The sequence below is a fragment of the Colobus angolensis genome, unplaced genomic scaffold (assembly GCF_000951035.1).
Source record: "Colobus angolensis palliatus isolate OR3802 unplaced genomic scaffold, Cang.pa_1.0 Scaffold62, whole genome shotgun sequence".
In the NCBI taxonomy this organism is placed as follows: Eukaryota; Metazoa; Chordata; class Mammalia; order Primates; family Cercopithecidae; genus Colobus; species Colobus angolensis.
In genome coordinates, this window is record NW_012119821.1 from 3,213,848 (window position 1) to 3,228,334 (window position 14,487).

The 14,487-nt window shown below is 36.1% G+C and overlaps 1 protein-coding gene across 1 annotated transcript in view; it reads left to right on the top strand.

Annotated features, from left to right (window-relative positions):
• LVRN (laeverin) overlaps positions 1-14,487 on the top strand; it is a 73,302-nt gene that overhangs the window by 35,307 nt on the left and 23,508 nt on the right. Inside the window, exons 5-12 of the mRNA XM_011963668.1 lie at positions 2,051-2,205; positions 3,663-3,776; positions 9,674-9,814; positions 10,339-10,404; positions 10,499-10,564; positions 10,973-11,145; positions 12,743-12,819; positions 13,145-13,284. Coding sequence (XP_011819058.1) covers positions 2,051-2,205; positions 3,663-3,776; positions 9,674-9,814; positions 10,339-10,404; positions 10,499-10,564; positions 10,973-11,145; positions 12,743-12,819; positions 13,145-13,284 — 932 coding nt within the window. The remainder of the gene's footprint in view (positions 1-2,050; positions 2,206-3,662; positions 3,777-9,673; positions 9,815-10,338; positions 10,405-10,498; positions 10,565-10,972; positions 11,146-12,742; positions 12,820-13,144; positions 13,285-14,487) is intronic.

Genomic DNA, 14,487 nt, shown 5'->3' on the forward strand with positions numbered 1-14,487 from the left:
TCTAAACTTTAGAATCTAAGATTATATGAACTGTGTTCATATATCCCTTATATAGAACAGTATTTTTTCTCATGTTGCTATCATTTTAATTCACTCTCAAGTCAAAAGTTGGACAGAATATCAAAATATTATAGTGACTGATAGAGCTAGGTGTTTGGGTTATTATTGTGCCAGTTGACACTTTACCTGTAGGCTACGTGCCAAATTTCCTATGCCTACAACATATTAATTATTAGACTCCTATGTATTTTAAAGATAAATCATTTTAATTTTTGATTTTTGATGATTAATGATGACCATTTTAAATAAGATTTTTGGCTGTTTGAAGTATTTCTTTGGTGTATTGTTCGCGTTTGGTTTTTTCTCTGTTTTCTCAGAGTTCTTTAAATATTAAAAAGTTGTCTAATTGCTTGTGGTATATGCTTTAAATATTTTTCCCTATATTATTCTTTGCCTTTCAAATATGTTTATAGTGTATTTTGGTGAACTAAAATATTTATTTTTATTTATTCATTTTTTGAGACGGCATCTGACTCTATCACTCAGCCTGGAGTGCAGTGGCGCAATCTCCCCTCACTGACACCTCCGTCCCCCAAGTTCAAGTGATTCTCCTGCCTCGGCCTCCCCAGTAGCTGGGATTACAGGTGCGCACAACCACGCCCAGCTAATTTTTCTATTTTTAGTAGAGACAGGGTTTCACCATGTTGGCCAGGCTGGTCTTGAACTCCTGATCTCAAGTGATCCGCCTGCCTAGCCCTCCCAAAGTGCTGAGATTATGTGCATGAGCCACCATGCCTGGCTAAAGTATTTAATATAAATAGACTATTTGTAGAGCAGTTTTAAGTTTACAGGAAGATTGTGTGAAAAATAGACAGTTCCCATATATTCTTTCTTTCCTTCCATCTCCCTCCTTTCTCCTGTTGTCAACATCTTGCATTAGTATGGTACACTTGCTACGATATTGAAACAGTATTATTAACTAACCTCCCTAGTTTATCTTATGGTTCAATTTTTGCATTGTATAGCAGTATGGGTTTTGGCAAGTGTAGAATGACCAGTATCAACAATTGCAGTATCATACAGAATAGTTTCACTGCCATAAAAATCTCCTGTGCTCCATCGATTTATCTTCCCCTGCTTCCCCCGAATCCCTGACAACCACCAATCTTTTTATTATCTTTATAGTTTTGCCTATTCCAGGATGTCATATAGTTGGAATTGCATAGTATGTAGCTTTCCCAGAGCAGCTTCTTTCCCTTAGCAACATGCACTTAAAATTTCCCATATCTTTTCCTAGCATGATCCATCATTTCTCATCACTGAATAATACTCTGTTATATTGATGTACTGCAGTTTGTTTATCTATTAGCCTATTTAAGGGCATCTTGGTTGCTTCCAACTTTTAGCAATTATGAATAAAGCTTCTATAAACATTTGTGTGCAGGTTTTTGGGTGGGCATAAGATTTCAGGTCATTTGGGTTAATTCCAAGTAATGTAATTGTCAGATCTTATAGTCAACCTATAGTGACTGTACCATTTTGCATCTCCACAAGCAATGAATGAGAGTCCCTGTTGCTCCACATCCTCATCTGCACTTGGTGTTGCCAGTGTTTTGGATTTTAGCCATTCCAGTAGGTGTGTGGTAGTATCTCATTGTTTTAATTTAATATTCTCTAGTGACAATTGATGTTGAGCATCATTTCATATGTGTATTTGCCATTTATATATCTTCTTTAGTGAGGTGTATGTTCAGATCTTTTGCCCATTTTGTAGTTGGGTTGTTTGTTTCCTTACTGCTGAGTTATAAGCATTCTTTGTATATTTGAATACAAGTCCTTTATCAAGAATATTTTATTTCAACATAGTCAAAATAATTTATTTGCTGGCTTTTGTCTTTGGTATTAGTCTTTAAAAAGCTTCCTCTGCCTTCAGGTTATAAATATTCTCTTGTATTTTTTGGCAATTTTGTGATTTCATTTTGAGATATTTAAAAAATCCCATGTTTTGGAAAATATTATTTTATATTCTCCTCCATTTAAATCCACTTAGATATAATTGCCTTGCCTAGTTTTGACAACTATGCAATGGAAAACTGGGGACTAATGATATTTGATGAATCAGTATTGTTGTTGGAACCAAAAGATCAACTGACAGAAAAAAAGATTCTGATCTCCTACATTGTCTCCCACGAGATTGGACACCAGGCATGTGGTAAAACGTTCTTTTATTTCACATGAAGTTATTTTCCAGGTGCACTACCAAAATAGCATAAAAACCCCAGTAAGACCCCGCCATCTTTTAAAATACCATATTTTGAAAAGAAAAACATCACAAAGTATGACAGTGAGTAACAATAGGGAAAACTCAGATTCAGGGTAGATTTGAACTACTGGTGACAGATCATAGGAAGGAGACTGTACAGTTCGGCTGAGGGCTGGGTATTTACATCCAACAATTAACTTTGCTCCACAAAGTCCTCTTCAGGAAAAGTAAGCCATGCAGACACAGGAGTATTTTATTTTCATTTCACCTAAACTAAGGGCTATTCAAAAGGATCACTGAAAGCTATGCACATTTCATCAGCAGATTGTTATAAATTTCTAGTTGTTGTTGCTGTTGTTGGAGAGAGATTAAATGGATGCAGGTAATACATTAGCAAGGTGGCAATAATTAACCCTTGAGCTGCATTCCCAGTAAATCCATTTAATCAGATCTATTTGGTTTTGCATTGGGATTTTAGAAGTTTAGCTGTTTAATTTGATGAAGATTTTCATATCTGCGTTTCAGTGTCTGCTCCATTAATACAAATCTGTTAAGAAAGAAATAATCTCAACGATGTTATCTTAGTAATGTGGCTCCATAAGAAGTTTTGGAAAAGAGCAGTTTACTAGGATTGACTGATACCCTGATGCACAGTAAAACACACACATTCACAAGTTTTATTAAGTCACCCAAAGTGTCATTTTTTATGATAGCCTAAGTGACACATTGTTTTGCAATACAGGCTATTAGTAATTATAGCTGTTATAAGAATTTGGTTAAATACCAGGCCTTGGGTTTGTTAGTTTGGAAATCATTGTTTTTCTTTCCTAATCCTGTTCATCATCCATTTGACACTGTTTTTTTTTTTTTTTCTGTTCAGTTCAAACAGAAAATAATGACATCTGAACCATATTGCAAAACATATGATGACTTGAGTGATTTGTACATGGCACAGATCAAATTATGTTCTTAAAATATAAACAACTGCTTAAAGTAAAATCCAGTTGTAGCCTATTTAGAGTATAAGGTACTAGAATTAGTAGGTGGCAAGTCAGCATTCAGGGCTTCTGTTTTAAGGAACTAAAAACAACTTTTGGGCCAAGTGGACAGTTTAAGAAATGCTGTTCTAACTGACCTTATGTTTAAACATCGCAGTTTTAAAACAAAAATTGCTTTTAATCACTGAACATGGAATATTTCTGAGAAATGCATGACTAATATCTCCTTATGTGAAAACAGCAACTTGTTTTTTGGCTGTCCAGTCTTCAAGTTTTGTTATTGATGGCAAATAAATTTTAATTATGTCTTTCGACCTTACATTTACTTAACATGCAATTACAATGAATATAACTTAAAAATTAAATTTAAGAAAGCTCTTTTTTCTTCTCATTTCCAAAAGTGGTTTGGAAACTTGGTTACCATGAATTGGTGGAACAACATCTGGCTCAAGGAAGGTTTTGCATCTTATTTTGAGTTTGAAGTAATTAACTACTTTAATCCTAAACTCCCAAGAGTAAGTATGTTTATTAAGTTTATTTAACATTTTTTCTCCTAATTATAGAAGTAATGCATATTAATTCTTGAAAATGTATAAAATACAGGAAAATATAAGAAATAATAAATTACCTATAATAATTTGTGTTATTGTTTTGATATATTTTTTTAAATTCCAGGCTTTTTATCTATTGTAAATGTTTTTGAAAGTGGGAATTACATAAAATTTTATATTGCTTTTTTTACTTCATATTCTACTTCATATTTCTACCTATTCGTATTTCCACTTCATAATCCTAAGCATTTCTACAAATCATTAGATCTTTTTAAAAAAGATTTTAAATGACTGCCTAAGATTATTTTCACTTATCCCTACTACATGTATTTCTTATTCCTACTATATAGACTATATATATATATAGTCTAGGTCTTGCTCTGTCACCCAGGCTGGAGAAAGGGTCTTGCTCTGTCACCCAAGCTGGAGTGTGGTGGCGCAATCTTGACTCACTGCAGTCTCGACCTCCTGGGCTCAAGCAGCTCTCCCACATCAGCCTTCCAAATAGCTGGGACTACAGGCGTGTGCCACGATGCCCAGATAATTTTTGTATTTTTTGTAGAAATGGGGTTTCGCCATGTTGCCCAGACTGGTCTCAAACTCCTAGACTCAAAGGTCCACCAGCCTCGGCCTTCCAAGTACTGGGATTACAGGCGTGAGCTACCGTGCCCAACCTAGACTATATTTTAAAACAACTGTAACAGTAGTGTATGGCTTTTATGATAAGTAATATGATACTTCATATTTAGTATTATTGCTGATATTGTTTTGCTAATTTGAGTAAATAGTAATATTAAAAAATAAATACATCCATGTGCAACTCTAATTCTTTCAACTGTAGGTTTTACTTCTGATATTTAATTTATTTAGAGTAATTATGTAGTGCTTTTAGAATGCCATGATAAAACCAAATTGATTTGATTTAGCTATCTGAATGTTTAGACTTAATGTTATCTTTTGGTATAAACCTCACCTCTTTTATAAACCAGAGGTCCTTTCTTGGTTTGCATCTTCTTCCCCTCCTCTCTTCTGTCTCCTGTAACCTCTCTGGTCCTCAGGATTGCTCCTTCCTGCCTCTCTTTGCTGGTCCCCGTCTCATCTCAGCTCCTGTTGTTCCAAGGCTGGATTATTGACCTCTTTTCTCCTTCCTGCCTTCACTCATTCGAAGGGTTTATTAATATTTAATGCTATCTCCACTTGCTGGATCTTCTTTACAGGCTAAATCTATTCATTCTGAAGGAAATTCTAAGATTATATTCTTTCTATTATTTTGGAAGTAAGCTTTCCTTCTTTTATGAAACTTGATAATGGACGGTAGATAGATGGTACTTGCTTTGGTTGATAGTTTGGCAGGAAAAAAAGGTTGACACGCCTATCTTAGTGCCACAGAAACCTTTTAAAAAATCTCTTTTTATCTGTTTGTGAAATCACAGCATCTGGCAAGCACTGATGTAGTGCAGGCTTTTAACACCCGAGTTCCATGCCACCTCCCCGCCCTTTACAAACATCCTATAAGAGTCCCCCAGCCCAGTCACTCCGCAGCGCCTCTCTCTTCCTCCCCATGAACTATGCACAGGCCCTACTTGTCCTGGAGGAAAGTTTGGATGTCATTATATAGATCAGGAGACTGAAGTACTGAAAGGTTAAATGACTTGCCCAAGGTCATTTGCCCCATTGGGACAGGCCTGATTTTATAACCAGCTGTCTGGGTCTAGTCTGATAACAAGCATGACGATAACAACAATAATACTGTATTTACCATTCAGTGAGTACTTAGAACTTAAGTGCCAGGCAGTGTGAGCACTATACATACATCATCTTACTGAGTCCGCAAACCAACTGTATGAGTGCTGTTGTTATTTCTATTTTACACATGAGGAAACTGAGGTATAGAAGCATTAAGTAAGTTGCTCAAGGTCTCATAGTTATTAAATGTCAGAACTGAGATTCAATTCCAGGTCACGCCAACTGCGAAGCCCATGCTTTTAACCACTGTGCTCTATGACAAAAACACACTGGATTGTTCTTATCCTCAAGAAGCTAATGGTGTGTGTGTGTGTCTTCAATATACAATTCTTTCCATATATATATATACTTTATCTACATATAGTATGTGTTTATTGTCTTAGCTGTCTCCAACAATCCTTTCCACTGACTCTATGCCTACAAAATCATTTGTATCTCTCTTTCATAACTTTTATTCACTCATGGTTAGTGCCATCTCTAACTTCTTTTAAAAGCAGTTGGATATGTCCTAAGTTAACTCTGTGGATAGAGTTAATAAAGGAAAAAGTTTAATTCCCGTAAGACAATGAAATTTACTCTGTTTTCTTAAGTAGAATACATCATGAACGTCAATTTCAGTTACCTCTTGTGACAACTAAAATGGTTAAGATATTATCAGTATCTCGCAAAACTTGCCAAAAACATCTTCCTGGTATTTTTGAAGCTAAGATTACAACGTTAGTCTCTTTTTGTACCTTTTAATTATTTCTTTTTATCATTAGTTTGCTAGTCACCCTTTTCTATATCTCTTAGTTGCTTGTGGAGCTGAGTGAAAGCGTCAGATCCTGGTGACTGAGGACATTGCCACATTCTTTGTTTTTAAAAAGCTTAGCTTTCCTTTCGAAGATTTTCGGAGATCAAGAACTTTAACCTCCTTTTAATCTAATAATGTGATTGAAATTGAGTAACAGAATCATAGACAGAAACAGATTTTCCATTTTTTTCTATTTCGAGGTCTAGTTTCAGCTGATATGAATGGATTATCCTCAAGGAGTCAGAACATTAAGGACGAAGGCTTTCTGGAACTCTGAAGCTCTAGCCCTGACATTGCCACTCACTGACTTTCCTCCACCTTCCTGCTGCCTGATCTAAGAAAGCAGCAGACTTGGTGAAGGGAAGAGGTACATATGGGCACTGCAGCCATCAGATGTTACTCTGTCTTTACTGTGATGGTAAGCTGAGGCAGGCAGATGAACACCTCTGAGCTTTAGTTCCTCATTTGTAAAATGGGTTTCATGCAGTCATTCAACAGATGATAATGACATCTGCTAGGTACTGTTGAGACAACTACCACTAACTAGGTACTAGTTTTATGTACTTAAATAGAATTATTTATATTATCTCATTCAATGCTCAGAACAATTCTGAAGGATAATAATAAAAATAATGGTAAGTAATCACCGCAGTGGTTAACCCTTATGGAGCATGTCCTATTTGCTATCTGTTGTGCTTGCAACATTATGAAAATTAATTTAGTCCTCATAATAATCCCTTGAGGACATTGTTGTTTTACCCATTTTCAGATGGCAACTGAGTTTCAGAGAGATAAAGTTGGTGGTCTTTGATGAGTCACCTAACTCCTAAAGGACTGAGGAAGGATTCATACACAGGCACTTTAACTCCAGATTCTGTGTGTTTAATCCTCATGATATTCTGTACAAATTTATTACAATAAATAGTGTTATATTTCTAAGGATAAGAGTAGATTCTATGCTGTGTGTGGTGGCTCACACCTGTAATTCCAACACTTTAGGAGGCCAAGGTGGGAGAATCTCTTAAGCTCAGGAGTTTAAGACCAGCCTGGGCAACATAGTGAAATCTCGTTTCTACTAAATTTTTTTTTTAGTTAGCTGGGCATGGTGGTGCACCCTTGTAGTCCCAGCTGCTCAGGAGGCTGCGGTGAGATGATTGCTTGAGCCTCGGAAATTGAAGTTGCAGCGAGCTATGCCCACACCAGTGCACTCCAGCCTGGGCAACAGAGTGAGACTGTCTCCAAAAAAAAAAAGGAAGAAACTTGAATAGGCCTTCTCTGACATATTGCAGCTTGTGGGACAAATTAATGGTGAATATACAGATTCACATTATCTAATCACTATATGCAGTAGCTAGTTTTTTGTTTTTTGTTTTTTTTTTTAAAGCTGACATCATGTTTTATATAATGTTTCCCTCCAATAGAACGGAAACAGGCTATGGACAGCATCACTTTATGGGAGGCCCAGAGTAGAAAGACCTCTAGGGTGTTGAGGAAGAGGTGTTTGTCTCAGTCATTAATTACCTTGTATGGTTATAGTGATATCAAGAAGATTACATAAAACCTTATGCCAGGCAGGCAGAAGAAAGAAAGACAATCTGTTCTATGGGGTTAGGGGAGACCCACAAAATGTAGAGAAGCAGTATGTGCAAAAATGTTCATCAAAACTGGTTAAAACAACAAAAAGCTTAAAGTAACTTCAATGCCTAGCTAATAAAAGGGAAATTATTGAACCAATTATGGGCTATTGACCCGATGGGTTATTATGCAGCTATGTATTTATATATTTTAAGGTTTTTCTTTTGCAAAATTTCTATCTGCTATACTTTGAAAAGAAGAAAATCATCTTGATTTGATCACACAGAGATAATCACTATTACATTTTGGTTTGTTTTCTTTCAATTTATGTTTCTGTTTTCTTTATAATGCAGCAGCCATTATAAGGGATAATTATAAAGATGAGGTAGCAAAATTGTAAAATGCTATAATAAGTAAATGAGCAAGATAAAAAGTTTTTACAACTATGGGAATAAATAGTACATAGGAAAAACGATGGAAAAGAACTACACTAACATTTTAACGGTGGTGATCTGAGGGTGCGATATTACGGGTGATTTTATTTTTTCTATTTTCTACATTGTGCTTATAGGTCACCAGTGAGACACTCTCAAGAAGCCTTGAGTGTTAAACTAATAAAATCCCTGCTTACTGAGGACTCCTCCAAATCCTTGCTACTCAGTGTGATTCTCAAACTAGCAGCATCAGCATAATCGGGTTGTTTATTAAAAATACAGGCTCCAACCCAAACCAACTGAATCAGAAGATGATTTTGACAAAATCCCCTGGTGGTCCTTATTCATGTTAAAATTTGAGATGTATTGCTCTAAATGATAGATTTTCTTATTTCCGGAAAAGCGGAGTTTGATAATAGCCTAATCAATGGTATTACTAGCCTAAAAATAATCTGCTTATAGAAAGGGATTGATGAGAACATTGGCAAATGGAAGTGAAACAGGTTTTGAAAATCTGACGCTGTCGAAGGCTGAGAGAGTCAACTTGCAGATCCCAAAGATAGTCAGTAGGGACTTGAGGGTTCCTGTGGATCATGGGGGGTTCACCTGGTTCTCCAGGCTACGAACGTGTGTCAATAACTTCTCCACTGGTCTTTGCTCTAGCTCTGTCATCACAAGACTCTCTGGCTATAAACTGGTTTTCCTTCTAGCTTTACTTCAGGGAGAAATTGCCCTTATCATGTGTCTAAGAGAGAGCTAGTCTTTTGAAGAGTCCTATGGTTCTCATTAAAATATAATAAATTGCCTTATCTTAATGCATGAGCCATAAACTGTAGTATCCAGATTTATTTTCAATTTTCATTTATTACATCAGCATCTTTGTGAATTTGTAGATCTGGCATGCTTTTAGTTTGTAAATATTCATGAAAGAGAGGTTGATTAATTTTAAGGAGTTATTGATACAATTACTGATGAAATTTTAGATAATTAAAACCACCTGAAGGAAGGCCCTTTCAGGATGGCCATGGACTTCCCTGTCGGAAATGTAGGTGGCTTTTGGAAACCATATTAACTTTGTAATTGACTTTTTAAAAACTGAAATGAAAAAGAATACAAATGGGAAGGAAAGTGTCTTATAGTTTTGTTATTCAAGGAATCCTGACTTACTTGGCATCTTTCAATTCATAGACACTTCTCAATTACTGAATTTTCTCCCTCTTCAATATCAGTTTTTGAAAGTATTTGAGGACCATAGAATTTTGGTTTTCTGTGACACCTCAGCATTTAATGTTGCTCAATCTTTTCCTTTATAGAATGAGGTCTTTTTTTCCAACATTTTACATAATGTCCTCAGAGAAGATCACGCCCTGGTGACTAGAGCTGTGGCCTTGAAGGTGGAACATTTCAAAACAAGTGAAATAGAGGAACTCTATGACTTATTTACTTACAGCAAGGTAAAAGCAGTTAGAAATTTCCTTTGGTTTTATACTCTTGTAGAAAGTTGCATAAAATGGATTCTAAGGGTCCTATACCAATATACAACTTAAAACTTTTTATGAAAATAACCTTATTTTAATTCAATACATAGGTTTCAGAAAACATGATTGAATTAATTCTCACCTTGCAAATATCAATCAAGCCCATATTAATGCTTGGATCCACCAACCATAGACTTTAACAACTTGCTACTTTTAAGGTGAACCCTTCTGCTTGGTGGAAATTTATTATTGCTCTGTAAAGGTCTCAATTTTTAAAAATGTTATATACTCTGTACTCTTTACATGTAGGACATCTGCTTACCTTTTACCTCTTAATTAGTGTACTATTTTATTAGCACATTCCAAAATAATTCAAACATTCAACTAAAACGCAACATGCAATCAGGAGCGCAGCTCAGAATATTGCTTATAAATCTGGAATGTGTCAGGATGGGGATATTGAATTTTGTTCAAATAACGGAGAGCTGCTTTTTTCCTAGGGAGCGTCTATGGCCCGGATGCTTTCTGGTTTCTTGAATGAGCATTTATTTGTCAGTGCACTCAAGGTGAGCTTGCAAAATAGCTGTTACCTGGATGGCAGTAAACATACATTGCTTTGGCATGTTATTTATTTTAACCTTAACTTTTCTCTTTTTACAGTCGTATTTGAAGACGTTTTCCTACTCAAATGCTGAGCAAGATGATCTGTGGAGGCATTTTCAAATGGTAATTGTCCTACTTTCTGACACGTTCTTGCTGAGTTGTTTTGTATGATACTGGAAAAGACTGGGAGGCCATGGGTGAATGGCAGTTCCACAGGAAAACAACTTTGTCTTGTTGTAGAACTCCCGTAGGTCATGGGTAGTGTCTTTAGTCTTCACTATATTCCCAGTGCCCGGAACAGAGCATGGAACATGTTGGACCAATAAATATGTGTTCATATTTATTGAATGAATTAATTGAAGAACCATTCATATATAAACAGAGTTCCAAATTTGCCCCAGAGGATCACCCACTGCAGGACTACTACATAAGTGAGGAAGAGAATAGCTACCGAGCCTCTTTTTGGAGATTGCTACTTCAAAATGTTTCACTGAGAACCTTACCTGCTTTTGTGATGATTTTTACAAACAGGCCATAGATGACCAGAGCACAGTTATTTTGCCAGCGACAATAAAAAAAATAATGGACAGTTGGACACAGCAGAGTGGCTTTCCCGTGATCACTTTACATGTGTCTACTGGCGTCATGAAACAGGAGCCCTTTTATCTCGGAAAGGTTAAAAATCGGACTCTTCTAACCAGCAAGTAGGTAGCTTTGCTCTTCTTTGTCTTCACCTTCCTTGGGGTTGAGCTCTGACCCGGCGGAATCCAGCCTGTGGGTGAAGAAGCTTTGCCCCCGCTGGGCATACACACTTCTGCAATGTGACTGTGTGCTAGGGTGAAGCAGAGTCCTTGTGTCCGGGCAAGGCCAGAGACTCGCAGGTAGGGATTCAAGACACAGTGCCCCTACCCTGGGATTTAGGGTTCCATCAGCAACCCAAGCTGTGGGGTATTGTGTGTTCCTCTTCGTCCCTCAGGCAGAGGTAATGAATTACTTGGGATTCTAAGTTGGAGACAATAAGATAGAGCCATAGATTGCCATATGTTAGTGAAGAGGAAAGGAAGTCTTATTGCAGAGTAGTCTTCTCTTCCTTAAAAATGAAACTGAATGGTAACTATTTCCTTGAGGAATAGTTCTGTGCGGGGGTGTGCACATATGTGTGTGGACGCGTGCGTTTGTGTATTTGTAGCCATACCCACAACATTAGAATGATGGCCTTTAGATTCTGTTAGACCTGAGTTCAGATATTGGCCTATCAAAAATTCAAACCTTACGTATTATTTAAGCTCTGTGAGTTTCGGTTGCCTTATCTATAAAATACATGCAATAGCATGTATCCCAAAAGATTGTGTAAAAGTGAAAAGAGTATAAAATAGCCTAGACTATATCCCTGTCTTCTTCTCTTCCCTTTCTTAATTTATTAGCTGATTTTCAACAGTTTTTGATAGTTTTTATCTTCACATTTCATTGCAGTATCAGCACAAATGAGTAATTAATTTTCAAATACCATCACCAAAATTTTCAGATAGTTCTACTCTTTCTTTAAAGCCTCAGGAGAGAAAAATGGGACACTCAAAAGTTCCTTCTCCCTGTACTACTCTGCGATTTTTGAGAAGACCTTTGTGTCTTAGCTATGCAGATAAACACAGACCCACAGTTGACAGTCTTCAAGACACCAAGTTTCTGAGAGCTTAACAAGATTGGAAATATTGCCCAAACTCTGAGTAGAGTGTCTCTTCCGATGACGAATGTGCTTCCTGTGGTTGGCTACTTCATCCAGGTCACATCCAGCAATGTGGGAAGAATGCAGACATTCAATAAATATAAATGTCATGGATGATTCCTATTGAATACTTTTCAGATGGGGAGAATGCTTGAGGCTGAAAGTATTTTGAAGTGATTGTCAAGCTTTTTCTTCTAAACTACTTTTCACCTCTCTGGGCATGAATGGGTTTGGGTCTGTTTGCAGCATTTGAACTACCCTTGAGTGAAGCCAGGTGTCTATAATTTAACAGACACAGGCCTTGAAGGTTTCAGACATAAGAGTTTTAGTAGCACCTAAGTTATAAAAGGAAGTAAATCCATAAGACATAACAGGAGAGAGGAGTAAACAATAGCAAAAGTAAAACTAGCTTGTAAAAACAGTGGTGAGTAATCCTAAGAGCAAAGGCCTGCATATCCAGAGAGAATGACCAAAGAACCCGAGTTCTGTGTGCTGTTTCATCGTCTCTTTAATCGTGGCTCAGAGTGTATGTTTTTATGTGCGAAAAGTAACTAAATTTTTTATTTTCTTCCAATAAGTGACACATGGATTGTCCCTATTCTTTGGATAAAAAATGGAACTACGCAATCTTTAGTTTGGCTAGATCAAAGAAGCAGTAAGTAACAAATTTTAAAAACATCTTTACATATATGCACATATAAAGGCAGGGAATAAAATACTGAAATATCTAGCTTTTGAAAAGCTATCTCATTTCAAACTAAAATATTCTTGTTGACATAGAGTTTTAAAGAAAAGTGTCAAATCAAAAGCTATTATATGTGAAAAATATATAATGACCTAGTAAGAGCAATATATATTTTAGAATTCCTTTAATTTTTTGTTTTATTGGTTTATTGTTTAGAATTGAGTATGTAGTATAAATAGGTATTAAAATCTTTTTTAAATGTACCATTTCAAATTATTCCCATATTCCTTTATAGAAGTATTCCCTGAAATGCAAGTTTCAGATTCTGACCATGACTGGGTGATTTTGAATTTGAATATGACTGGATATTATAGAGTTAATTATGATAAATTAGGTTGGAAGAAACTAAATCAACAACTTGAAAAGGATCCTAAGGTAAGGTTATTTTTGATACCTTTAATTAAATATAATTTATAATGCCTTCTCTAGTGTTTTAGAGGTTGAACATTCTGGTGGGAAGAGATTCTACCTTCATCCCTGACCCTCACCTCCAGGCTTACAAAAGATTTTTTTTTCTTATTCTTAGCAAGTGGAGATTTTGATTAAATGTGTTGTGTTTTTGAACATTCATCTTGCTTTTCCAAAACAACCTTTCCAGGTAAGAATCAGGATGCATTTTCCTATTAATCATTAGTTTTGTGATCTTTGGCAGATTACTTAAATGTCCTGGTTCCATTTCTTCATTTTAAAATGAGAATATTATTATATTTTATTCATCATGAGGATTAGAGATGATGTAGGTGAAAGTATACTTAAAATTTCTAAACCCATAATAGGTACTCAGTAAATGCTAGAAAATACTAATTTTACTTCTAAAAACATATTTCCACTTTCCCTCAGAAGAGAGAAGTTAACACAAAACATCAGTAATAGTCCAATATCACTTTATATCATAAAATAACTGTGAGTAATTATGCATTGTATAAACACTAAGATGTTGGCCAGTTCTAATCAATCAGATTTTAACTGGATTAAACTAAATCTCCATGAGTGGAGCTGGACGCCGGCTTAGGAGTCAGTACTGTTGGCTCTGCTGTGACTTGCTGTGAGCCCTTGGGTGGTTCATTTAGACTCCATTTACGAAACTGGAGTGTTGACCTAAAAGATGTCTCTGTGTTAAGTGTCTCTGTGTTTGAAGGTTCTCTGAGACACACAGCAGTTTCTCTAGCAGATCGGTTTAGAGCTTAGGTTCTGGGTCAGGAAGACTATGTTCCTGTTTTGTTCACTGTTTGCCAGATGTATGGCACCTTGGAGCCAAATCTCCCCTTCGTAAGAATATGGGAAAAAACAAAACAAACCAAAACAAACAAAAAACTCTCTTCAGTACTCCTGGAGGTGAGGGGTGGGAATGGAGGTGGAGTCTCTTCCTAACAGAAAGATCAACCATTAAAAGGCTAGAGAAGGCATCCTGGTTGTAGCTCAATTTCTTATATGTGTAGTGTAATATACCAAACTTAAAGGGTTATCGTGAAGATTAAATAAGATAATATATGTATTATGTTTAACAAAGGCCTGACACAATTCAGGGATTCATAACATATTCTGTAATTAAAACAAATTATTGGGATTTTGAATAAA